The sequence below is a fragment of the Podarcis filfolensis genome, assembly GCF_964270895.1.
Source record: "Podarcis filfolensis genome assembly, chromosome: Z".
Lineage (NCBI taxonomy): Eukaryota > Metazoa > Chordata > Lepidosauria > Squamata > Lacertidae > Podarcis > Podarcis filfolensis.
The window spans coordinates 35,371,758-35,397,522 of NC_139617.1; the positions used below are offsets into that span (position 1 = coordinate 35,371,758).

The 25,765-nt window shown below is 43.8% G+C and overlaps 2 protein-coding genes across 7 annotated transcripts in view; one reads left to right on the forward strand and one right to left on the reverse strand.

Moving 5' to 3' along the window:
• STKLD1 (serine/threonine kinase like domain containing 1) overlaps positions 1-10,448 on the forward strand; it is a 27,269-nt gene extending 16,821 nt beyond the window's left edge. For 5 of the 6 annotated variants that reach the window (XM_083596405.1, XM_083596400.1, XM_083596402.1 and 2 more), the window contains 9 exons: positions 18-137; positions 992-1,132; positions 4,105-4,233; positions 5,326-5,454; positions 5,992-6,120; positions 7,022-7,162; positions 7,999-8,078; positions 10,134-10,182; positions 10,282-10,448. In XM_083596405.1, coding sequence (XP_083452531.1) covers positions 18-137; positions 992-1,132; positions 4,105-4,233; positions 5,326-5,454; positions 5,992-6,120; positions 7,022-7,162; positions 7,999-8,078; positions 10,134-10,182; positions 10,282-10,295 — 932 coding nt within the window. In that variant the 3' untranslated portion in view covers positions 10,296-10,448. The remainder of the gene's footprint in view (positions 1-17; positions 138-991; positions 1,133-4,104; positions 4,234-5,325; positions 5,455-5,991; positions 6,121-7,021; positions 7,163-7,998; positions 8,079-10,133; positions 10,183-10,281) is intronic. The other variant, XM_083596403.1, reaches the window with a different exon arrangement.
• On the reverse strand, positions 10,194-23,751 carry REXO4 (REX4 homolog, 3'-5' exonuclease). Its single transcript, XM_083596474.1, has 9 exons — positions 23,603-23,751; positions 21,020-21,283; positions 19,233-19,594; positions 17,980-18,129; positions 16,711-16,904; positions 15,673-15,761; positions 14,915-14,989; positions 13,218-13,292; positions 10,194-12,029 (listed from the first exon to the last, which is right to left on the reverse strand). The coding sequence occupies exons 2-9, from the start codon at positions 21,242-21,244 to the stop codon at positions 11,937-11,939; spliced, it is 1,263 nt and encodes a 420-aa protein (XP_083452600.1). The 5' UTR covers positions 21,245-21,283; positions 23,603-23,751; the 3' UTR covers positions 10,194-11,936.
• Between the last annotated feature and the right edge of the window lie 2,014 nt (positions 23,752-25,765).

Below are 25,765 nucleotides of genomic sequence, written 5' to 3' on the forward strand. Positions count from 1 at the left end.
CTGTTTCTTCCCCACAGCCAGTCTAAAAGTCTTCTTTGGATTAACGGAGCTTGTTACCTCTGCAATGAAGAATCACATTGATTCTCCTGAGGTACAGTTAGTTGGATATTCTTTGCTGATTGAAATCACTAGCAGAGGTAAGGGTGATGAGCAATGTTTGAGTTCCATACCAATTTTATGAAATTTATTTATTTATTGAATTTATATACCACCCTATACTCGGAGGTCTCAAATTATTGGCAGAGTGTCTTGCTGTTCTTATCATCTTCTTTTACCTACGTTGAACTTGCTTTAATCTACTTCTTACCATGTTCTTTGACCTCTTTTTTTAACTGTTAGATGTTGACTTGCCCCAAAGCTACAAAGTGGCTCTTCTGATTTGTGTCTCTTTAAAAGTGGGAGGGGCACAGACAATGTAATAAACCAAGTTTAAGTGCTCATCTGCCAGACACCTCAGCTTTCACTATGGTTAACACTGGCTATGGTTTAGTATTATGTGTGAACCAGGCAGAGACTGTTCCTGAATCCAGTCTTGTATCTATGTAGCAATGTTCTCTTTGCAGTGGAGGCTGGCCCACTGTGACAAATGGAGCACTGCATCACCAACTACAATCTGCCTTCAGCTAGCCCCCACCTGCCTTTCTTCTTTCTTCTGATATGTCCCAGGGGGTGGCCCTGTCTGTCAGCAACTTCCTTCAAAGTCTGAGTGTTGCCCTTTTATTTATTTAAGAAAACATATAGACTGCTTGATTATAGTAAAACCTCTAAGTGGTTTGTAAGAAATTACCAAATTCAGCATGGAGGCAGATGGAATGAGTTGACTCTGCTTATCATTGGCCGTGGCTCCCCCTATTGTTGGCCTCCCTGCCTTACACTCTGTCCTAATAGGCACCAGTCACCATCACTTTTTTATTGGCACCTTTGTGATGAGATGTTGGAATGAGCATCTAAAGCATCTGATGCCTCCTTGTTTATGTTCTGCTTTTGGCAGCCATGAGGCAGAACCTGAATATTGAATTCCTAGCCTCCGAAAACATACTCGATTGCCTGTTAGCCTCCATGAGAATTCATTTCAACAACAAAGAGTTGATCTGGATGATTTGCACATTGTTCATGATGATGTCGACTAATGGTGGGTACAATAGACCAGATGCTGCCCTAGTTCAAAGCGGTATCCTGTTTAGCACTGTAACTCTGCCTTTACTCCAGAAAGCAGTAGTGAGCTTGGTCCTGTAGCCTGGTAAGTAATGGAATAATGGTTGCACTCACACTATGTATTTAAAGCACATTTACAGGACTTTAACAGTCATGGCTTCCCCCCCAAAGAATCCTGGGAATTTTAGTTTGCCCCTCGCGGAGCTATAATTTCTAGCACCCACGTTGGGCAAAATATTCCTGCAACGCAGGGGTTTGAACTAAATGATCCTTGTGGTCCCTTCCAACTCTACAATTCTGTGATTTTGTAAAGAGTTATACTTCCCAGGATCCTTTTTGGGAAGTCCTGTGCTTTAAATATATGGTGTGTACATGATCAGTGTTTGCTGACAAACCCCAGGATAGTAATGTGTTATTTCACTCATTACAAAATGTAGACACAGCCAGCCCTGCTATGTTTGGGGACCCTCTTTCTCAGGGGACCTGAGCTGCTCCCTCAAAGTCTGCCTTGATGGTAAGTGAGAAGGCAGCTTTTTTTGTTTTAGGGATGAACAGCTAGTGGCTTGAGGGTTCTCTAACCAGACTCTCACTTGAGCCAAGAAAGAGGCAAAGGGCATTTTAAAGTACTCCACACCCCTGTGTAAACAGCAACAGATGCTTAGGGTTTGCACATGCTTCTGCTTTCCCCACCACTTTCTACTGGTAAAACACACTCTTTACTGCTGAATCGGAGCAAACATCAGTCAATTGGCTTTTCTGTGGATTGATGTTTGCTCTGATTCAGCAGCAAAGAGTAGGTTTTCCTGGTGAAAGTGGTGGGGCAAATGGAAAACCACTTAGACCCATGCCTAGAAAGCATGGGACAAGCGGAACACTGCTCTGACCTGTGCTTTCTAGGCACATGACAAATGGAGGTATGGACAGGCCCTTAGTTGGAAATCTCAGCTGCACACACGATATGTCTAGAGTGAAGAACCTTTTTTTAGCCTGAGGGCTGCTTTCCCTTCTGGGGGCCATATACTGGTGGCAGATGCTGTGAACAGGGGCAGCATTTCTACACACACACACGTTTCTCCAGCTTTCATCCAAGCATGCTAGAAGCATTATCAGAGTTCCAAGGGCACATTCCAGCCAGACAAAAACACTCAGGGAGGGTGCAAAGCAGGGCTGGTGAGGGGTGTGGCCTGGGGAGAACCCCAGGGGCCAAATAGAAATGCCTTGTGAGGCAAGATACAGACCAATGTGAGTCAGTAGCTATGATGCTTCTATGGAGGACTCTGCCAAAGCCCCCATTTCTCTTCATGCTGAGGAAAGAAAACCAAATAACTCTTAACTTGCCTGGGTAATGGACTGGCTGAGAGCCAACAAGCTGAATCTCAATCCAGATAAGACTGAGGCATAGTTAGTTGGTGGTTCGCCAAATCAGATGGATGAGAGGTTGCCTGCTCTTGATCAGGTTACATTGGCTCTGAATGAACTGGTACACAGCTTGGGAGTACTTCTGAATCTGTTGGTTGAGCCTCAGGTGGTCTCAATGGTGCAGAATTCCCTCCATTAGCTTTGGCAGGTGACCCAGCTGTGCCCCAGTCTAGACAGGGATAGCTTAACTTCTGTCGCCTATGTCTGGTAACCTTTAGGTTAGATTACTGCAATGTGTTGTATGTAGGGCTGCCTCTGAAGACAGTTCAGAAAGTTTAGCTGGTGCAGAATTCAGCAGCCAGCTTGCTCACCAGGGCAAGACAGTTTGAGCCAATCCTGACCTACCTGCACTGTCTGCTATTCAGTTTCCAGATCCAATTTAAAGCATTGGCTTCACCTATAAAGCCTCAAATGACTTAGAATTGCAATTATCTCAAGGACCACCTCTCCCCAGAACCTTTTGATTATCATCTATGGTGCTTCTTCATGTGCCCCTTTGTGTGCCCCTATAAGAGGTATGGAGGGAGGCAACATGAAAACAGGCTTTTTCTGTGATAGCTCATCATTTGTGGAATGCTCTCCACTGGGAGGCTCATCTGGTGCCTTTGTTATATAACTTTAGATGCCAGGCAAAAACATTCCTGCCCCCCCCCCCCGGCCTTTTAAAATGTGGCCATCTAAACCGGGGAAGGTTATTGGTTTTGTTTGTTAATATATTATGTATTTTTGTGTTTTATATTGTAAACTGCCCTATGATCCTCAGATGAACGGCGGTATAGAAATTTAAATTAAAAGAAATAAATATAAATTAACTGGCATTTTCGCTTCCATGGAACTGAGTCAATGGATAGAGATATTACTTAGCCTTGAACCTTCCTCTATTCAAATTCCAGTCTCAGAAAAAAGGTGTGTGTATAAAGTTATTGGGTGTTAGCAATTAAAAAATATAACTAGGTCAGGCACTCCGAAGCTGTGGCCAATGTTCATTCAGATAGTCCTCCATATGCTTGTGGATTTGTGGTTGAAGGCAGAAGAGGGCACATCCATCACATTCACTACTCATGTTGATTTTTAATTGCATTTTAATTGCCGTTTTTATTTCTTAGCACTGTGTTTTATTGTATTGCAATTTGAATTTTGTGGTACACAATTAAAGGCAATAGATAATAAATTAAAGGAAGTAATAAACTCCATACAGCATCTAGCATGTACAGCAGCATTATAGTGGCCACTATAGACAGAAATTCATTAAGTAATCCACTAAGCCCCTGCACAATTTTCAAGTGTTCTTTGGGGATAAAGAAAGGTTTGGGAACTGCTGAAGTACCGGTAGATAGAACAGGGAAAGGCGGAAAGCCTTATGTTATGGTCAAACAACATTGGGATCCCTTTCTGTTATGTTTTTAAAACTCTCACATTTCATGCTGTCATCAATTCGCTGAGTTCAAAAAAGAACTAGTTCAGTTATCCAAGTGCCTTCGTGCAGTTACAGCCACTGTCCATTAAAATGCTTTCCCCTTTGCTTCTCAGAAGTTGCGGCTCAGACCCTGAGGAAAGTTGGTGTCTTCACAGACATCCTGACCATTCTGGGTAACTTTGCCCAGAACAAAGAGATCTGCCTTGCTTGCTGTGGGGTTATTTGGAGTCTGGTAGTACATGGTAGGTATGTGTATGTGCAACACGTGTTGGCTTCTGCAGTTGAGGAAAATGCTTCCTAAATTTGTTGACTTTCTCAGATCTCTCTGGCAGAAAATGTTGGTGGTCATAACATTTGTGCCCTGAGTAAAAGCAGAAGCAAGGGAGCAGACCTGCTTAAAGGGCTTTTCTTGGGCCTTTGTTACACCTGACTCTTTCATTTTCAAGGCTCCCCCCCCCCCCTTGTAATAAAAAAAAAACCTGCTCTGTTTTTCATTTGCTCATTCTAATCCATTGCCTAAATTGCATTGGGTTTTCAAGTCAATATGGAAAGATAGGGTGCAAGTGTTTAAACATATTTTGCTTATTATTTATTTATTGGGTTTATATATTTATTATTTATACAAATATTTGTATGCCATCATGTCATAAAAAAACAAAGCGCATTACAGCAATAAAATTATAAAACTATACAATAAGAACCATAAAAAGTTAAAAACAGACATCAGTTAACCATTGTAGAAGGATATATTCTTAATTGCCTGCCTCAGCCTGGTGTACTACAAACATTTTCAGCGGGTATTTAAGAATTAAAACAGAAGGCGCCTGCTGAATCTTTATTGTCAGAGTCTATTCTACAGGATTAGCCCAATGACGCTATAGGCTTGGTTTCTTGTTGTCCCCCTAGTTGTTGAGGCTCATTTGGCAATCATTGATGCCCCTGCAGATCATTTCATTGATCAAGCTGAGATGGAAGGGTTCAGGTGACCCCTGAGGTACCGTAGACCTAATTTGTTCAGGTCTTTGTAAATTAATATAAGAACATTGAACCTGGCTCAGTAGTAAGTGGTGAGTTTAAACACTAAACATTATAGATAACGAAGACTGATGGTATCCATTCACGCCAGCTGAGAGCTGATGGCATGTGTGCTCCCTTGGCCTGGGTTCCCTTGGTTCTGCCTTCCCTCAGTGCACACAGATCTTTAGCAGCCCCAAGCTTACGTATTTGCTTCATTTTACCGTTGCCCACCCAAGAGCTTTAGGGAAGGAGCAGGCTGTAAAAGCCAGTCATCTATTTGCTACCTCATACGGTATTGCCTTCTTCTGTTGATGCAGCAACCAATGTGGCTGAAAGCCCCCTGAAGTATGCTATTGAGGTTGTCTCTATAATCCTTCACATGCACCTTGAGGATGTGGAAGTGGCTGAGGCGGCATGCTGCGCTTTCTGGGCTCTTTCTCTCCACGGTGAGCTTTCAAGATCTGCTTCATCCATAGTAGTGGGACAGGAGCTTAACTTCCCCCATCTGGGGACGGTGGGTATTATTTCAAAGTACAGCTTACAAGCACGCTTCTCAACCAAGATTGGCAATGGTGGGCAACTTGCTCTGCATGATTGATCTTCCCCCAGTGCCCATCTCCAAGGCAATGTTAACTAGCTAGACCCAAAAAAGGCCTCCCTAGACACACACACACCCATGCAAAACCGAGCTGTGCATTCTAAAGCACACTCCAGAAGAGTCTCCAATGTGGAGTAATTCCACAATGATTGCTTAAATATTCGTCAGCAGATGATCAGTCGAGAAAGAATTGTCTCCTGCTGCTAGAAGCTTTAAAATTTAAAGAGAAAAGCCATATTGCACATTCCCATTCTCTGATTATTTCATGTAGACCAGGAACAACACACCCTAACAGTTCTTCACCCATCTTTGGAGCAAAGTTAGGGGTGGGGAGTCATCAAAATGGCATTTGCTTAACCGGATTCCTCCCCCCTTTCCTCGCCAGGTTGCATAGATGAAGTTAATTACGAACCCTATTCCTTGCTTATTCTGGAGGCTCTCCGGAAACATCCTGAAAGGCCAGTGCTGGCAAAGAACGCCTGTCTGGCATTGGCAAGCCTCTTGAGGACATCTGGTAATAGCCTATATAATGGGTTGGGCAACATTTGTGGCCAGCACTACTTGGCACATTAACTGTGGAATCCTACGAGCTGTTGTGCAAGTCGCTGCACCAGTGCAATGATTCAGAATAATGCAGTTGAACCATACAGGACTTTCTGAGTGAGATGTGGATAGGGCTGACAGACTAGTTGTTGTTGCCAGTAGATGTTTTGGAAAGATTTGGAGATGGCTTAAAGGGGTTTGGCATTCTGTCCTGAGATGTTGACAAAGAACATACAACTATGTAAAAGACAGAGGTGCAAAGGCTCATTTACAGATGACTGGTTAGTTTTATTGATTACATGAAGATAAACAATCCCAAACTTTCGCAGGCATCCAAACTTTTTGGGTTGGTCTAGGTTAAATTATATTTTACACATCAGATTGCTGGCTGTGTTTATGCTGTATTTTTAATATATACCTAGATATTTATTTATTGCTATGGAGGGGTGTAATTTTAAAACAACCAATTAATGAAAATAATGTGGTCCCACACAATCATTGCCAAGCCATGAGATGCTACCAGTAACTATTTCTTAAGGCACCCAGAGGAACACAAGCCGGTGCTAATAGACGCAGAGCATGGCAAGGTTGTGCCTGAGCACTCACAAGTCAGAGTGGTTCAGCTTTCACCGCATTGCAGGTGGGCACAGTGGCGTAGCGTGGGGGGTGCAGGGGGGGCCGGCCGCACCGGGCGCAACATCTGGGGGTTAGGGTTAGGGGGCGCAAATCCACGGGTTAGGGGGCGCAAATTACTTGCCTTGCCCCGGGTGCTGACAACCCACGCTACACCACTGGGTGGGCAACAGATTGTTTGCAGCGGAAGACTGGTGGTCAGGAACCTTCTGATTAACAAACTGTCTCCCTTTTTCCAGAGTTGTGTGGTTTCCGGTTCATAGTAACTGATGAGAAGGGCAACGGGATTGTCCTGCTCAAAGACTGCTATGAGCTCCACCGTGAGGATCCTGAAGTTGTGGAAAACATTTGCATCTTGATTGATGAGATGTTTAAATATGGCAAGTCTGTCTTCTTTGGAATCCCAGCCTGTGTGCTCTGCAAACCAATAGGGGATGGGGAGAAGGATCTGGGCCTTGGGTTCCAATCCATGTTTAAACAAGGACTTTCAAGGTAGCCTTGAGCAAGTGAAAATGGTTAATGAATTACCAACCTCCCTCACAAGCAAACCCAATCAGAAGGAATTTTTACTCCAAGCCTTGAGAGATGGAGTGCACTAGAAATCTAAAACACTAAGGGTTGTATCAAATGTAGCAACCAGTTAAAAGTCTCTGGGTTGTATTCAACTAAGTTTTACTTAGTGAGTAGACCCTCTGAAATCAATGGACCCAAGTCATTCATGTTTATTACTTTCCATGGGCCTACTCTGAGCAGGACTAGCATTGGATACAACCCAGTTAGTGGTATATGTGTTCCACAGGCAAAATGTTTTGTGCCAGTGGAACATTGTTGGGCAATAGATTGCACAAGGCTACAGCAACCTGCTTACACAATTTGCTGCATAACAAGCTTCCACTAGCGCAATTGTTGCAGCTTCCAGTCAGGCTACTGGGGTCTATATAGTTCTGTATTGTCCACACTGACTGTCAGAAGCACTCTACAACTTCAGACAGCGGTTTCTCCCAGTCCTACCGGGAGATGCCAGTAAGGACTGAACTTGGGATGTTCTACATGCAAAGCAGATTCTCTATCACTTAGCTATGGCCCTTTACCCACTACACATCTGATATCATAGGATGCCACCATTGTTGAGGAAGGTCAGACAGAAGGCAGGGAAATGAATTAGTAATGCTTACTCCATAACAAGGGTTGATTCTTCCCTTTCTTTGAAATGCAGAGGAAATAGTTTTGGAGATGGTTTCCCAGCACATTACTGAGATGCTGACTGAAATGAAGAACCGGTTTACATCTAGTCTGGTAAGCAAGGATGCTAGGGATTAGTGGACAACCTTGACACTTCAGTAAGAAGCCGTCTTTTCTATAGCTACCTAGAAGGGATAATACAAATGATAGCATCTGGCCTACAATAAAGCCACTGGGCTAAAAATAATAAACTAAAAAGATTGGAAGTTGGCTTCTGTTCCTCAGCTGTTTAAAGTCAGCATCTTATAGGACTGGCTCCAGGGCTTGGTCTTGTTGTGCACCTAAGGCTCACATCCCTTCAGGAGGGCCTACCTTTTTAGCTGCAAAGCCTACTGAATGGTGTATTTTGCTTATTTTTGAAAACTGCCCTGGGGGACTTAGGAAACACAGGAAGCTACAGTTAATACCATTGGTATTCATCTAAACTCTGTATTGTCCACACTGATTTGGCAGTGGCTTTTCAGGTTTCAGGCAGGAAGGTCTCTCTCAGTCCCACCTGGAAATGCCGGGATTGAACCTGGGGCCCTCTGCATTCAAAGCAAGGTGGTCTACTTATATGGCTTTGGCCAAGTACCTGACAGATATTAACTCCCCTTATGAACCTGCCTAGGTGCCAAGATCCTCAGGTGAGCACCTTCTCTTGGTCTCATCAACATCAGGAGCATGGCTAGTGGTGACATGATATTCACACATTGTGGAATACCCTCCCAAGAGGGCTCCCTTTTTTTATCCCTCCACTAGCAAGTTAAAGAATTTCTATTCAAACAGACCTTTGGAAACACAGGTGCAGACGATGCTGATTGCTGGGCTGCTGTCTGGGCAAACCTAATTTAATTGCTGCTTCTACACATGTTTTGATGTATTTTACCTATGGTTTTTAAGTAGTTTGTTTTTATTAACTTTGCATTTTATAATGGTGATTTAAAGGTTGGAAGCTACCTTAAATCCCAACTTCGGAGAAAGTTGGGAGATAAAAACATTAAATCAATAAACACCACTGAACCATGGCTCCATCCCTAAATGGTCAAAGAGCTGTGTAGAAATGTAACAAAACAGTAGTAAGCCCAGGGAGTTCTTCACTTGCCCTCTCTAAGCATGTCAAGTAGCAAGAGAAAAGAAAGGAGACACAGCAGCATCTTGCCTTATGCTACATCACTTAATGGCTGCATGGATTGGGTCCAGGAGAAAACAAGTGAAGGAATTAGAGTGTGTCAGGAACAAACAAACAGGGTACCACCAAGGGCATTTTGCAGGGCTGTCTTAAGCCTATCTGGCACCGTGGTGCAAAGCTCCCTCCGGCGCCCCCCTCCCCGTTTTTTAGGGAGGACGGCGCTGCCGGCGGGGCTGGAGGAGTCAGGCAGTGGCTGGAGGACAGCTCCCCCAATGGGGAAGAGGCGGAGGCTGAACGCGGCACCTCCCAGCTCAGCTGGACGCTTTGTGCCACGGTGGCCACAGCAGATGGAGGTTCCGGGCACAGCTTTGGCACAGCATGGCGGAGTCGGGTGAGGGCAGTGAGCTGATACCAGGAGGCGCCGTGTCCAGCCTCCACCTCTTCCCTGGTGCCCTCCAGAACTTGGCACCCTGCACCACTAGCCTCTATGGGTAGGACGCCCCTGGCATCTTGTTTAAAAAACAATATGTATTTAAAAACACCCTGTATTTAAAGCATTACAATGCCACTTTAAACAGCCATGGCTTCTCCCAAAGAATCCTGGCGACTGTAGCTGGTTAAGGGTGCTGAGAGTTGTTAGGATATTCCTATTGCCCTTTCAGAGGGACTGACTGTTGAACCACTCTGAGAGGGGAAAAGGGGACTCCTAACACCTTGCAGCACCCTTAACTAACTGCATTTGCCAGGATTCTTTGGGGGAAGCCATTACTATTTAAAGTGGCACCGTTGTGCTTTAAATGCAGGGTACGAATGTGGCCTTTGACTCAGTACTTCAATCTTGCATTCATTAGTTTTAATTGTCAAGCTTTAAAGGGACATAGCATATATCTGAAAGAGTCATAGGAGGACTGGCATAAAAAAGGAGCTACCTTAATGAAAAGAAGTTTTAAAAACAAAACAAAAACTGGCATCTGACACTTGCTTATTTCCCCAACCAGGAAATAGTTGCTGTAGCAGAAAAGGCACTCTCTAAACTGCAGAAAAAAGGTAAATGATAACAAAACACAAACATCAGCTCTTTATTTTGAAAGCTCTGAATCTTCAGAAGTATTCTTTAAAGCATGTATCTTTTACCCCTACCTGCAGGGCTCCTTGCCTGAAATGAGACAAGTCTCACTCTAGAAGATTGCTTCTTTGCACTATTTGTAAGTCAGCAACAGCATTCAAGGAATGCCATATTTCAGGGAAAACTTAAACCTTCTATACACTTTTGTTTTACAAAACAGTCAATAAATATGAATACCAGATGAGAATATGTGGTCCTTCAGTTTGGTAGTCAATGCTATTTTAAAAATTAGGAAATCCAATCAAGGCATCATCTACTTTGTCCCTTGTCTGTGGTGTTGCCGAGGTATTCAGCTTCAGATGCAGATATTTAACTAATTCAATGAATTTTGGGGATTTTTGCTGCTCTATATACTTTATTTTTACTTGCTCTTGAAACTTCCCCCTTTCAAAAGCAGCTTGCCATACACAGTGCTATTTGAAGAGCGAGAAATCATGCCTAAAGCTCCCCTTTCTGCCTGCAGAACTAGTTCTCTGGATGCTAGTGAGAGAAAGCAGCCGGTGACCTGAAAGGAATTGTAAGCCAACTGATTATCAGTGTTTACAAGCAGTTGTCACCAGAATCATGAAGTGCCTCTATTTTCATGGCTTATTATGCTTCCAGCTTACAAATATACAAGTTTGCATAGATTTTGAAGTTTATGTGGATTTCCTCTGGCACTCAGGCCAATGGGTCCGAGCTCCTCTCTTAACTTCTGACAGCTTTGTATGTTCACCAAACTGATGCCAGAGGTGTTCTTGCTACAGCTGTTCACCTTTCAAACGATTCATTCATTGTCCAGCAACAATGCCCTGGGCCCTGCTGGTTCCCATCTGCTGGTACATAAGCCATATCAACATTTTGGCTGGCTCATGTTTCACTTTAGGGGGGAACAGGTTGTCTAATTTCAACAGCCTATTTGAAAGCAGGAACCTGATTTATCTCAACAGGAGCTCAATGGTATGCAGAGTTGGCAAAATGTTCATATATTTTCAATATGATAGTACAGTCAGCTCAATGTGCAAACAAACACACTATCTTCAAAAGTGGGGTTATGGGTAGAGGCAGCTGTTTCTTTCTTTTCAGAGCATTTATGGAGAGAAATCATAGACTTCCTTGGAGTGGCAGGTGAAGCACTAGTTTGGTTATTGGGCTTGTGCTATCCTTGAATGGTATATCAAATAGCAAATTTGAAGGCAACCAGAGCCACTGTGGTGTAATGGTTAAGAGAGGTGGACTTGTCATCTGGCGAACCGGGTTCAATTCCCCGCTCCTCCACATGCAGCTGCTGGGTGACCTTGGGCCAGTCACACTTCTCTGAAGTCTCTCAGCCCCACTCACCTCACAGAGTGTTTGTTGTGGGGGAGGAGATGAAAGAAGATTGTTAGCCGCTTTGAGACTCCTTAAAGGGAGTGAAAGGTGGGATATCAAGTCTAAACGCTTCTTCTTCTTCTACAGTTAAGGAAATAATTGTATTTCACTGTGTCCCAAGCTTATGAGAGAGAGGCTCCAGGAAGCTGTCAGTTGCAGAAGCAAATAGAAGAGTTTCATAACTGAATAACTTGGGAGTATTTTTTGTATGGTAGCTGACCAAGGGCAAACAAAAGGGGAAAGGCCAGTAGGACAACTGATATTTTTACTCAGTCAGTGCTGGGCAGTACAGCAAGCAGGACATATCCAGAGATACTCAGATTTATTATTTCTTGGTCTTTGATTTTTCTTTAAGCGAGGCTTCCCACTGCTTCCTCGCCATCATGTACAGCCTCATGGCTGCTTGGGCATCCTGAATCTGAGAGAGAGAGAGAGAAATGAGCAACAAGTTTAGGATACAATGAATTAGTTGACTTTGTGTCAAGTGATGGAATCAACAGGATGAAATCTTGCCAAGTGACCTGACTGCAGGAATGATGTAACTCCTGGTTGTTCCCCAATTACTCTCACATTTCTACAAACAACAATGGGCATCTTAAATGACAAAATTATAACCCTTCCCCTGATTTGGAAGGCTGGTACATTGCACATTCTACCAGCAAACAGCCACATCACATGAGGAGGACAAAAAGCATTTCATAAGGCTTGCATTAACTATTTTGGTTTTCATTTGAAAAAGAAAGGTGGGACAGAAATATAAAAACTTAATAGGAACATAAGAAGCCGCCTTATACTGAGTCAGACCATTGGCCCATCTAGCTCAGTATTGTCTCAGCTAACAGGCAGTGGCTCTCCAGGGTTTCAGACAAAGAACATTTTCTTAGTCCTGCATGGGCTTATACCTGGGCCCTTCTACATTCAAATGAGATGCTCTACCACTGAGCTATGGTCCTCCCCATTAAAAAGCATAGTCTTTGAGATCATATAAAAGATCTCTCTGAGACATTTGTTTTTTGATGGCTGTGTTATATATGCAAATTATCAGTCGATACGTGACAAGGACATGTGTGAACTCATCTTTATTTTAAGATTCAAGCACATCATTTATGGAAATGGCATAGAAAACTGTTGGGACACTTAAGCTGCAATCCTATATGCAATTTCCTGGGTGTAAGATATATTGAACCCAATCAGCCTTACATCTGAGTGGACATGGGCGTTTACTGCTGAGTATACATGCCTGGAACTGTACCGTAATGTCTCTGACATTACTAAGGAAGAAAAAAAGTAACATGATCAGTTTTCGCATTTTAGCAAAAAAATAAGCTAGAAACATAAGATGTTCATTTCGGTAAAGCTTATGTAAAGTGGGTTAGATATAGGGCGGGGGGAGTTAGCAGTGTTAAGAAGTGATGGCCAGTGTACCAGTAAGAATTTATTAAAAGTTGTAATTTTTTAGAAAAGGAAATATAACCAATTAGGAGATAGCCCAGGGTTAAACAACAGCCAGCTCCCCAGTAAAATAGAATACATTTCCCTATTATTTCCTTTCTGAGCCCAGAATAATATGTCACTTGCAACCAGAACCTAATGAAAGAATACCTACTGAACTGTGTTCCAAAGCTTGCACCTTCACATTCAGTAGTTTCTCACAGAGCAGCTTCAAAGATGGCCTCCCACTCTATATGAAAGGAGAAATCATGGTTTGAAGAGGAGGTACTGTGCTTGATTTCTTTGTGTTGCTGTGAGGCCACCAACAATTTGGCCGACACTAACAAATCCTGACAGGTTTAACTGTTGAGAAAGCTCAAGGGATCCAAGATTGCCACAAAAGTCAATCTGCTTTGGTCTTGACCATTTGCATTAATGGATGATGCACAAATCTCCCTTATGTCTGTTAAATAAAACCTAAAAAGCACACAGCTGGACAATGCCTTTTTACTTGCTACCCTGAAATGCAGGAATCCACTTCTGGCATTTGTAAATGAAACAAAGCTCCACCCTTCTCCCACAAAGTATATTTGTGCTTTTTTCCTCTTGCCTATCTTTAATTCTGTCCATTTGTCAATTACCATACTTTTCCATGTATAAGACAAGGTTTTTTTACTCTAAATTTTGTTTAAAAACGTGCCTCATCTTATACATGGATAGCAAATGGGGTGGATGGGTGATTGGCTGCAGCTGTGAGCAGGAGCTTGTCAGCGACAATTGTTGGCTGCTAGAAGGGCTGCTTTGGATTGGCTGCTGCTTCTCTAATTGGGTTGGTGATTGGTTTCTGCAGCAAACACTGCTGTGGATTGGCAGTCGCTGCCGCGATTGGCGGCTGCTGTTCTGGGACGCGTACAATTGCCAGCAGACAGCTTTTCTCAGTCGGGTAAGAGATTTTTTGCTGAGGAAGGGTCTGTTTGCGATTGGCTGTCGCTGTGGCAAGTGGGCGACTGACAGCTACCGGCAATGGTCAGCATGGATGCTGCATATGAGCAATTTTTGGCAATCCCTCCCCCCAGCTGTAAAACCTTGGGCAATCCTCCACAAAAACGCAGAGCCATCTTTCCCCCTTTTTCTGAAATTTGAGTCCCCCAAAATAGGGGGCGTCTTATCCATGGGGGCATCTTATAGACGGAAAGGTACAGTAATAAGTCAATTTTTCCCATAAGTCCAATATGCTATAATCTTTTGTACCAAGCATTCTAATTTGCACCTTTCAAGTCCTTCCTGAATGTGGCTATAACCACATGTTGCCCCTAAGAAAAATCCAATTAGTGGTTTATCTTCCAAGTCCTGATTCTCTCTCTCTCTCTCTCTTTTGTAAATAATTTTTATTCATTTTCAATAGAATCCTCCAATTAATGACAAATCCAATCAAATCATTCAAAATTGCAATAATAATAATACCACCAATTATATATTCCAATATAAAAGTGACGTAACAGCCGACACTTGGACCAAAAGATTTGCATAAGTAGAGCTGCCAGACCAATGAAACTTGTCCAGAAGGAAAATGGCAGTGGAATGATCAACGGCCCCAAGTTCTAGTAGCCTCCATACTTTTCAATTTAAAGGAGAGGGGAACCTTTTTTGGCCCAGTGGGCCAGATCTTTATCTCACCTCCCACACTGAAAGCCTGCTTTTGACAGGAAGCAGCACTCAGCATGATTGAGCCCTCCCTCCTCCCCCACTCATCAGGATTTACAGGTGAAACCCCCTATTGGGCCAAGACCAGCCCATAGGGCGGAGATTCCCAACCCCAATGTAGAGTCTGTTGATTTGAGATGGGAGAGGGGGATGTCTCTCAGTTCCTACCTGGACCTCTTGTTTGAAAGGCTTGTATCTTTGTGTATCCCGGATTCTCTTCTTGGGGTGGTCAAGGAACAAGATCTGAAAACAGTCAAAAGGTTTCCACTGTGAACATTGCTCACGGTGTAATCGAGACATCAGAGTAGCACGTACAGTTGAAACGTGAACAGGTAACCTGAGTGAGAAGCAACTGGGCTTGCAAATTGCAATTCAAATTTCAGCTGACAAGAGAACAATCACAGCCCAGCATAGGACATCTCAGAGTGGGAGACCTCAAGAGGAGAGGAAGCGTGGCCTCTCTGGTTGAGTTCGGGGTGGGAGAGGCAGATGAAAAACCAGACTGATTGCAAGTCTCTGAATACCAACAATGAAAGGCAAGGGTTGAAAGACAATGAGCCACTGTGGTGCAGTGGTAGCATGTCAGACTATGACCTGGGATACCAGGGTTCAAATCCCCAGGCGGCCATGAAGCTTATGGCTGTGATCTTGGGCTAGTTGCTGCCTCTCTCAGCCTAACCTACTTCACAGGGTTGCTGTAGGGATTAAATGAGGAAAACCACGTAACACCACCTTGAGCTTTTGGGAGAAAAAGGTGGGATATAAAATATTGTGGAGGAGGGATTATTTTTGTTTTTTACTATGCTATATATTTTTGTAACTTTTTTTATTGTAAACTGCCCTGTGACCTTCTGATGAAGGGCAGCATAGAAATAGATATATAAAAAATTCAATACAGAAAAATAATAAAGTTAAGGGCTCTGTACCTTTAAGTCATTGTGAAGAGCATGACCAACAAGGATCCTTCCTTTTAGGATGCTGGCCACTTCCTCCTGAACGATTTTAAAATCCTCGCCTGAACAACCAAAGAAACACAGAGAAAAATGTTTTCAGCAAAAGCACAACAGGAGTCCACAGAAACACACCACACAAGGGCCTTTTTTCCTTTAATATATGTGTATTGATTTTTGAGAACATAGCTGTAATGTCAGCATGATGTACAAATCAATCAGAAGAAAAACCCATAACTAACCATAACTATGACTGAGTGAAGTATAAAGATTGTTTACATCATGGGTAGACTAAGGCCCAGGGGCCGGATCCGGCCTAATCGCCTTCTAAATCTGGCCCGTGGATGGTCCGGTAATCAGCGTGTTTTTACATGAGGATGTGTCCTTTTACTTAAAATGCATCTCTGGGTTATTTGTGGGGCATAGGAATTCAATCATTTCCCCCCCCAAAAAAATATAGTCCAAAATATAGTCCAGTGCCCCCACAAGGTCTGAGGGACAGTGAACCAGCTCCCTGCTGAAAAAGTTTGCTGACCCCTGGTTTACATCATCATCATCTTCAATATTAATAAATATGGAGCAATGGGTCAGAGTTTACACCAGAATGAAATCTGATCAGAACCCATTATCAACAGCAACAACAACTGCTAGCGAGGGGGACAATCTGGGCCTTTTTGAAAATAACAGGCATTTCATGGTCCCTTCCAACTCTACAATTCTCTTATTCTGATTCCCTCGCAGAACTACAATTCCCAAAGTGGTTTAAACAATCCCTCTTCCCAGGGAACTCTGGGAATTGCAATTCTGGGAGGGGAACAAGGACTCTCCTAACAATTGTCAGCGGCTTGCACAAACTGCACTTCCCAATATATTTTTTTTTTTTGGTGGGGGGGGGGGGAGCCATGACTGTCATAGAATGGTTCTTTAAATGTATAGTACAGATATGGCCTGAATCAACAAAATACAGCTCCTTACAGTCATAATATGAAATCAGTACACCCACAGAGCACCAACCTGTCTTTAGGTTTTCAGGCCGAATCCCACTGACGGCCGTCCTGTAGTCTGTCACTTTTTCCATTGCCTTGACATACTTGTCGTAAACACACTTGCCAAAGAGGTTCACAATGGACACACGGGCCACAATGCTGTCTTTGCCTGTGGGTCCCACGCCCACCATTTCACAGTCCATGGCCACAGCTTTGGTTAGGCTGCCGAAAAGGAGAGAGCCTTATTATTATATTAACCAGCTGCTCACCAGCTGCCTCCACAGGACATCAACGTTTCTGGGGAAAGGATTTAAAGAGCTCTTTGCCCAGAACTTGGCCCTAACTGGAGAGAGCTTATTCCCAACATAAAACAGGCTGCAGAGTTAAGCAGCTGTAGTGTTAAATCTGTCTGACTGGAAAATTGATTAACGAAAGCTTTAATTGGGGGGAGTCAATTAATTTAGTGGGTGCATTTTCAAAAAATTAGGTTATAACATATAACAACATCGTACACACATTAAATATCCCACGCTACACAGAAGACATTACATGTAAAATAATATTCAAATAAAGTAGTAAATTCCTGTACCAGACAACCATTTGTATAGAAGGCAATACACGGTTTATGTTTTATCAAAATGTTTTATGGGGGTGGGTGTTCCCTCTGTTTCCATTTTAAGCCGTATGCATGATAAAGCTGAAGAGAGATTTGCAAGCCCTGACAGTCTTTATGCTTCAAACCTTATGGAAATCTTATTTTGCTAGTCAATTTTCCTATGTGTTATTTGCCATATTTGCTTTGCCAATCTTTTCATGGGAATCAATACTAACTTAAAGTTAAACCTCTTAATAAATCCTCTTTTACTAGTGGCCAGGATTGTAATAATGGGATACTGAAAGAATTTGTAAGGTGCTTCTTCAACAAATTGACAAGGACAAATTTTCAAATGGTGGTGCTGTGTGTTAAGAGCATGCTGGTGTTTCTGTGCGCGTGCATTTTCACTCCCAGGCTATTTTAGTTCCAGCATATTAACTGTTAAGAAGGAACAAAGCAGAAAATATTGAAGATGTTGGTTTTTTTCTTTTAACAGTGAGAATCAGAATTTCCCCCATTAAACTATAAGCTCTTAATGTCTCATACTGCTCCTCAGTTGAATTTTCTTTTAATAAAATGAAGATGTAGTTAATGAATCTATTTATCCATCAATTCAAAGGCAGTTTTAATGTTCAATTAATATTGCTGCAACAGTTCAAAGCCATGTGCTATTAAGTATTAGCTTTACTGAGAAACATTTACCCTTCAAAAGCCTTTTCTTTAACCAGTGTTTCTTCTGCTAACTGCTGGGGTCTGACTTCTGGGATGCCCAGATTTTTCCGGGCAATTTTTGCTGCTTCTGGACCCATGGCTGCCTCGATATCATCAGGATCAACATCATCAAACCAGATACTAGAAGGGAAAGCAAAAGACAGGTGACCAAAAAATGCACAAAGTATTAACCAGGCAGAAGAGTCAAACAGCTGCAATGGAGATGGGTGATTTCATGTCTCCATGTAGCCAAGGAGCTCATTTGGGCCACTCTTTATCACTTAGCCTTGCCCACCTTATAAGGTTGTTGTGAGAATAAGAATGGCATAATCCTTTGTATACCTCCCTAAGTGTAAGCTATAAACGTGATGCATCTTCTTCAAGTAACTCAGATTTAATAAGGCAACTTCCTTATAGGGATAGGTAACAACATTTGGGGCTTTTTAAGTTTAGAGATGAGGCAAGTAAGAAGCAACATGATAGAAGTGTATAAAATTATTTGTGGTATGGAAAACGAGGGCAGGGAATGGATCATATCTGATTGGGTTGTCCATAGTGCCTGTAAAAAGTGTGACTGGTAATAGAATCGGTCCGTGCAGCACAGATTCTATGTAAACATGTTTGATGAACATGCCCATAAAATTTTCAACGCTGCAAATCAGATGTTGATCTCAGTGGGACTGCTCTGTCTTAAAGAGTTGCTACCCAACTGATCTGCAAATTTAAACACACACCCAACCTCCACCTGAAATACACAGCAGGTAGTTTCACAAGTGGCTACAAGTGAAATTATTTTGGTTCTGCCTGTTGCTAAGCTCCTACACAGGAAGATAAGAAGACCAATGGCTCATCTAGCTCAGGATCCTGTTCCCACAGTGGCTAACCAGAAGCCTGTGGGACTCCTGCAAACAGGAACTGAGCACAAGGGCATCTCTCCCCTTCTGTGATTTCCAGCAACCTGTATTTGGAAGCATTACTGCCTCCAAATGTGGAGACAAGAGCATAGCCATCCTGACTAGCAGCCATTGATAGACAAATTCATGGAGAAGGAGAAGGCTAATCCTCTCTTAATGTCATTAAGTTGGTGGCCATCACTGCCTCCTGTGGAAGGGAGTTCCACAATTTAACTGTGTGCTGCATGAAGGAACTAGGGGCCTATACATCTGCAGCTGGTGCTGAGAAACCTGAGCTCTTTTGCCAGCTCTGCCTAAAAATCATTAAGCACAAGGCTGAAAAAGACTTACTCTGCTGGCTTTGGTTCCACTTCTTCTTCTGCTTTCCTTCTTTTCTCTTTAATGTCCCCATAGTTCCTCTCAACATTGCCCCTTCTATGGCCTCCCTTGGGCCCTTTCCCATCCTCCTGGGCCTGGTGCGAGTTCTTTCCATGTACAGGCTTTTCAGAGCTTGCAGAAACTGGATGAGCCAAATGTTCAGCCTGATTCTTCTTGGCCTTTTCTGGAGGCTTGGATGCCAGCATCCTCTCACTTCCGTTTACCTTTGGCATTTTGAGGGCAGCTCCTCCCTCTATGGCCTTGTTTTTGCCCTTGAAATGTGTGCTGGGGGCAGTAAGAGCGGAATCCAGAATGGCAGCCTTTGGTTTCAGAAGCTGAAAAACAAACCAAGAAACGCAAATCAGTGCAATTCCAATTTGGTGTCGGCAAACAGAGACTCCAGCCCAAGCAGATTCCTATCTGGTCCCCATAACACTCTCACTCCTCAACAACCACATTGTAATCTCCACCAGGAAGGCTAACAATAACTACAGAAGACCCAGTGAGGGTTTAACATAGGACTTTTACAACCAAGACACGCAGCTCTTGTCATATCCTCTGGAACAGGTTGGTGCAACGTCTCAGACCAAATGGGCCGCAAGCATACTTCAACACAAAATCTGGGGGCTGCACAATGAATTAAATTTCCATAATGTAAATTAATGTGTTTGCAATATAGTCAATATTATTTAATATATTTAATTAAATAGGTAATTAGCGGATTTAACATATTTATTTATTAAACAAATCTAATGCACAAGGGGGACACGGATGGTGCTGTGGTCTAAACCACAGAGCCTAGGGCTTGCCGACTGGAAGGTCGGCAGTTCAAATCCCTGCAACGGGGTGAGCTCGTTGCTCGGTCCCTGCTCCTGCCAACCTAGCAATTCGAAAACACGTCAACGTGCAAGTAGATAAATAGGTACCGCTCCGGCGGGAAGGTAAACGGCATTTCCATGCGCTGCTCTGGTTCGCCAGAAGCGGCTTAGTCATGCTGGCCACATGACCCGGAAGCTGTACACTGGCTCCCTTGGACTATAGAGCGAGATGAACACGCAACCCCTGAGTCGTCCGCGACTGGACCTAACGGTCAGGGGTACCTTTACCTAATGCACAAACATATGCATGCACGTTTGTTAACAATGCAAACATCAAATGGATGTCTGGGGTATAGAATTCATCACAATTCGGATTGATGTCTGCCTTGAGGTTGGTTGTTGGCATCCGCAGGCAACTTTGCTAAGTTGTTTCAAGTTTTGGACTTTATGACGTTCATGTCCAAAAATGCTTGTTCACAGACACACACACACCCCACACTTCTCTGCACCAAAATTCTTTTCCTTCCCCCACCAACTGGTGCATTCGAAAGCTTGAACTTCTCTGTATGGCAAAAAAAGAAAGCAAAGTATTCCATACTGAAACACAGTATTCCACACACTGAAATACAGAGACAAGATACACAAACACACACCCCACCCCCCCACTTCTCTGGGGACGCAGCCACGCTCCAAGCAGGTCCAGGTGGTGGCCTGTGTTCACCACACAGAGCACCTGCAGCAGCAGCAGCAGCAGCAGGAGGAGGAGAAACAGCACACACATTTGCCACCATGTCTGCTCTGCTCCAGCTGAGGTAGAGGATGGGGAGCTGAAAGACCACCAAAAACAGCCTCTGGGGCCACATGTGGCTGCATATTGGACCATCCTGCTCTAGAAGATAAAGGCTCACAGATAGAAAACAGAGAACCATTGTCCAGTCATACCTCCTGCAAGGCCTTCCAGTTGCACGAAACTTCCTGAGGATTTTTCGGAGGCATATCTGCCATGGCTTTGGAATCCTTTTGTGCTTTCTTCCTTGCCCCTTTGATTTTCTTTTTCCAAAACAATGTTTTCTTCTTCTCCTTCCTGTGTTGTTTTTTTAAATTTTCTGATATACTTGTGGAGTTGCCTGCTGGGGCTTTTGATTCTTTGGTTCTAATTTTTGCCATCCTGACATGACAGTCACTGACCTCTCACCACAACCATTTCTGAAACAAAAAGTCAAACTTTATAACCCATGTAGTACAAATTTAGGCACTCCACAATAATAACAACATAATCTTATGTATTTAGTTAATTCATTTCCCCCCCATGGTCCAAAAGGCACTCTACATGGTCATATAATCACTAAAAAACCAAAAAACCTGATACCCCTTTGCTCATCAATTACACATTTCAAAACAACGTAAGATCTGTCTTTAAAAAGGACTGCCAGAGCAATAAGACAGTGATGTACAGTGGCACCTCATGTTGCGTAACCTCCAGGTTACGGAATCTCCAGTTTACAGCCGCGGCAAACCTGGAAGTACCATAACGTCTCAGCGGCATGCGCAGAAGCAGTCTACCGTCGCACACGCCTCTAGTTGCATAAATTTCGGGTTGAGAATGGACCCCCAAAACGTATTACTTCCTTAACCCGAGGTACCACTGTATGTCAACTGGGAGTGAAACATTGCTAAAATATTTCTTAGGCTCTACATACCTAAGAAGTCTAAGAATTTTTAAAAGGATTTTTAAATTACATTTTTCTCTGAAAAGCCTGTGGGCAAAGGCTAAGATTTGTCCTCATAGGCTACAAATTCCAGTATTCTAAGGCCATAACCCTAACAGTCCTGCTTGGATCCCCTCAAACCAATTTTTGGAAGCAAAAGGAGACAAAGCAGACCCAACCCTCTACGAATGTCAAATGATATGCTCATACAGCACATCGCACATTTGGGTTCTGAAAAACATTCTAAAACAGAAGCATTTACTTTCAGCTTTTTGGCATTTGAGAACAGTGGAGGCGTTCGGGAACCAATGTTCCACTGTATATGAAACTTGGCATCTGGAATATGAACATAAGAGTCCTGCTAGATCAAGCCGAATGCCCACCCATATTATTTATTTGTTTATACCCTGTCCTTTTCTCTGATGGGACTCAAGGTGGCTTACAGATAAAAACATGAACCACTAAAAACATAGGGGAGGGGATCTAGTCTCACAGTGACCAACCATACATACATAATGGAAAGCCCACAAGCAGGAGCACCCTCTCCTCCTGCAGTTCAAGCAATTGCTATTCAGAAGCATTACTGCCTCCAAGCTGTACTCCCTGTAATCTGCCAAACTGTACACCTAGTTCACTTGGCGGCAGGGGCAGGGGGAAGAGAGCATTTCTCAATAGTTCTGCTAGATCCTGGTTGGTTGTAAGTTTCTTTTGGCTGCCATAGGCCAGATAAAGGTAAAGATAAAGATTGGACCCCTGACCATTAGGTCCAGTCACCGACGACTCTGGGGTTGTGGAGCTCATCTCGCTTTATTGGCCATGGGAGCCGGCGTACAGCTTCCAGGTCATATGGCCAGCATGACTAAGCCGCTTCTGGTGAACCAGAGCATCGCATGGAAACACCGTTTACCTTCTCACTGGAGCGGTACCTATCTATCTACTTGCACTTTGACGGGCTTTCGAACTGCTAGGTGGGCAGCAGCAGGGACCGAGCAACAGGAGCTCACCCCGTCCCAAATAAAGTGACTAACAAATTCAATTAATAATAGATTCTGTGGCACAGCACTGAAAAGATTGCACATGGGAGCTGCTTTTGCACATGAAATGCATGCATTAGAAGAGGTATCCCACCTTGGATCAGGTTGAAAGCCACCTAGTGGGTCCCGACACAACAGCTGAAGACCAGAGCGTTTAGGATATTGGGAGGCAATCAGCATCACTTAGGGGGCGTCCTATATATATATATAGCTGGACCATAAAGAAGGCTGATCGCCGAAGAATTGATGCTTTTGAATTATGGTGCTGGAGGAGACTCTTGAGAGTCCCATGGACTGCAAGAAGATTAAACCTCTCCATTCTTCAGGAAATCAGCCCTGAGTGCTCACTGGAAGGACAGAACGTGAAGCTGAGGCTCCAATACTTTGGCCACCTCATGAGAAGAGAAGACTCCCTGGAAAAGACCCTGATGTTGGGAAAGATGGAGGGCACAAGGAGAAGGGGACGACAGAGGACGAGATGGTTGGATAGTGTCTTCGAGGCTACAAACATGAGGCTGAACAAACTGCGGGAGGCAGTGGAAGACAGAAGTGCCTGGCGTGCTCTGGTCCATGGGGTCACGAAGAGTCGGACACGACTAAACGACTAAACAACAACAGTACTTTCTCGTTTTTAAAGGAGTAGCCCCTCCCTGCCCAAATCGTCCTGCCTCTTACAACTTCAGTTCTCTCAGATGACTCATAATAATGATAATGATGATCTTTCAGGTAAGGCAGCGTGCACAAAGATCACTTAACTCAAGGTGCTTCGACCCTCCACTTACCCAGCGCTCGGGCTCCGGCTTTGAGGCTCGCGGGTCTCAGCACGTGGCAACGACGCGCTCCGGCTCCTGCAACACGCCTCCTGCCGAAGAAGCAACTAGCTCCCAAGTCTGACTGCAACCGGAAGTGGATCCGCTCCCAGGAAAGCGCCGGTGGGAAACGCAAGCTCTGTCGAGCTGGTTCCTGCGGAAAGGAACGGAACAGAAAGGAAGGGATGCGGGACAGCACCCTCTAGTGGGAGCGGCGTGGAATAACAGGGGTTGCTGAGCGGGTGTGGCGGGATGTTAATGCGGGATGCTCGGGTAACGGTAAACAGAGGCTGTAATCGAGGAAGGGACGGGGGAACCTTCAGCCTTCTGGCAGCTGATTGGACTATAGCGCCCAGCAAGCAGGGTCAGGTGATCATGGGAGTTGTAGTCCATCAGCATGTGGTGGACCAAAGGGTCCCCACGCCTCCTGCAATATAGGTATTAGATCCAGTCATGGCCGAATCTGGGGTTGTGGTGCTCATCTCGCTTTATTGGCCAAGGGAGCTGGCGTACAGCTTCTGGGTCATGTGGCCAGCATGACTAAGCCACTTCTGGCGAACCAGAGCAGCACACGGAAACGCCGTTTACCTTCCCGCTGGAGCGGTACCTATTTATCTACTTGCACTTTGACGTGCTTTCGAGCTGCTAGGTTAGCAGGAGGAGGGACTGAGCAACAGGAGTTCACTCCATCACGGGGATTCGAACCGCCGACCTTCTGATCGGCAAGTTCTAGGCTCTGTGGTTTAACCCACAGCACCACCCGCGTCCCTCTCCTGCAATATATTTACCACCAAACTCGGACGGGATCTACTTCGGAATTCATTTGCTTTATTTATTAATTGGTCGCTTTTTCTTTTTTATCAAGAAAACAGACAGTAAGAGCTGTTTCTGTTGTTATAGGTGGGTTGGCTTTTGCTGCCCAACTCCCCAAGGTCCATGACTGGTCAGAGATGAGTGGATGGAGGCAGGACTTACTGAAAGCAAGGCAGATCCTTATTTATCTGTTGCAGCAGAGTTCCCTCTCCTTGCAAGGAGGCAAGAGAGACCTACAACAAAGGTGTGCAAACCCCTATAAAGACTTTGAAACTTGCCCACCCTGTAGTCAACAACCACTCCAAAAAGCATCATACATACGTCACAGGAGGAGGCAGTCTTCCACAGAAATTTGAGAGTTGCTTCTCTCCTGTCTGCCAGGATACCTGATAATGCCTTACTGATTGCATTTTTTGGGTAGCCTGGCCATTCCTTTGAGATGGCGTTACCAGGAAATTGGAAGGGGGCTGAAAGACGCCCCCCCACACGCACACCATGAGAAGAGCCTCCGCTGCATATTACCGAACTATTCACTCACGCACATTTCCCAACCTTTCACCTGTCAAAGGAAATCCTCTAGTGTCAAGAGAAAATAACAGCAACATATCTGCAAAGGCTTTGCATTGGCGAGGGAAGCTCAGCTCAGGAGTCTCTGACTCCCCGCTGAGCCCCAGGTCTCCAACAAAGGAAAACAAGGCAAAGTGTCAATACCAAATGTGATTCACTGATAAATGTATTTATGTGCTGGCTCAATGGGAAAACTTTAGAAAATCATAATAAATCACTCATTGTATCAATCTTCTCAGTTCCAATGGTATTTAGGACCTAGGGAAGTGAGGTATAAGGGGAGGGGTGAGTGAGCCCACCATAATCCCGGAGGTGTACAGTCACATCTGCAGGGCCTTCCCAAGGAGTCATGGCCAGTGATATCCTGCCCCAAGAGTGTCAGATAGATAACCATTTCAATCACAATTCCTACCCGCCCCATAGTGGGATGAAGCTGTTATAAGAATTTTAAGGTCATATATATATATATATATATATATATGTATATATATATATATATATATATATATATACATACATATATATACATATATATATATATATATGTATAAAAAATATATATATATACATATATATACATATATATGTATATATATATACATACAGAACTGTATATATAAACCACATGTCTGAAAATCCGCAGATTAGGTCCTGAACAAATTGACCTCAAATATTTTTCTGCAAGGTCAAGGTGGGAAACCTCCCGATTTTCTCTTTCCTCACAAATCCTGTCCTCACCAATCCCATCTTAAGGGC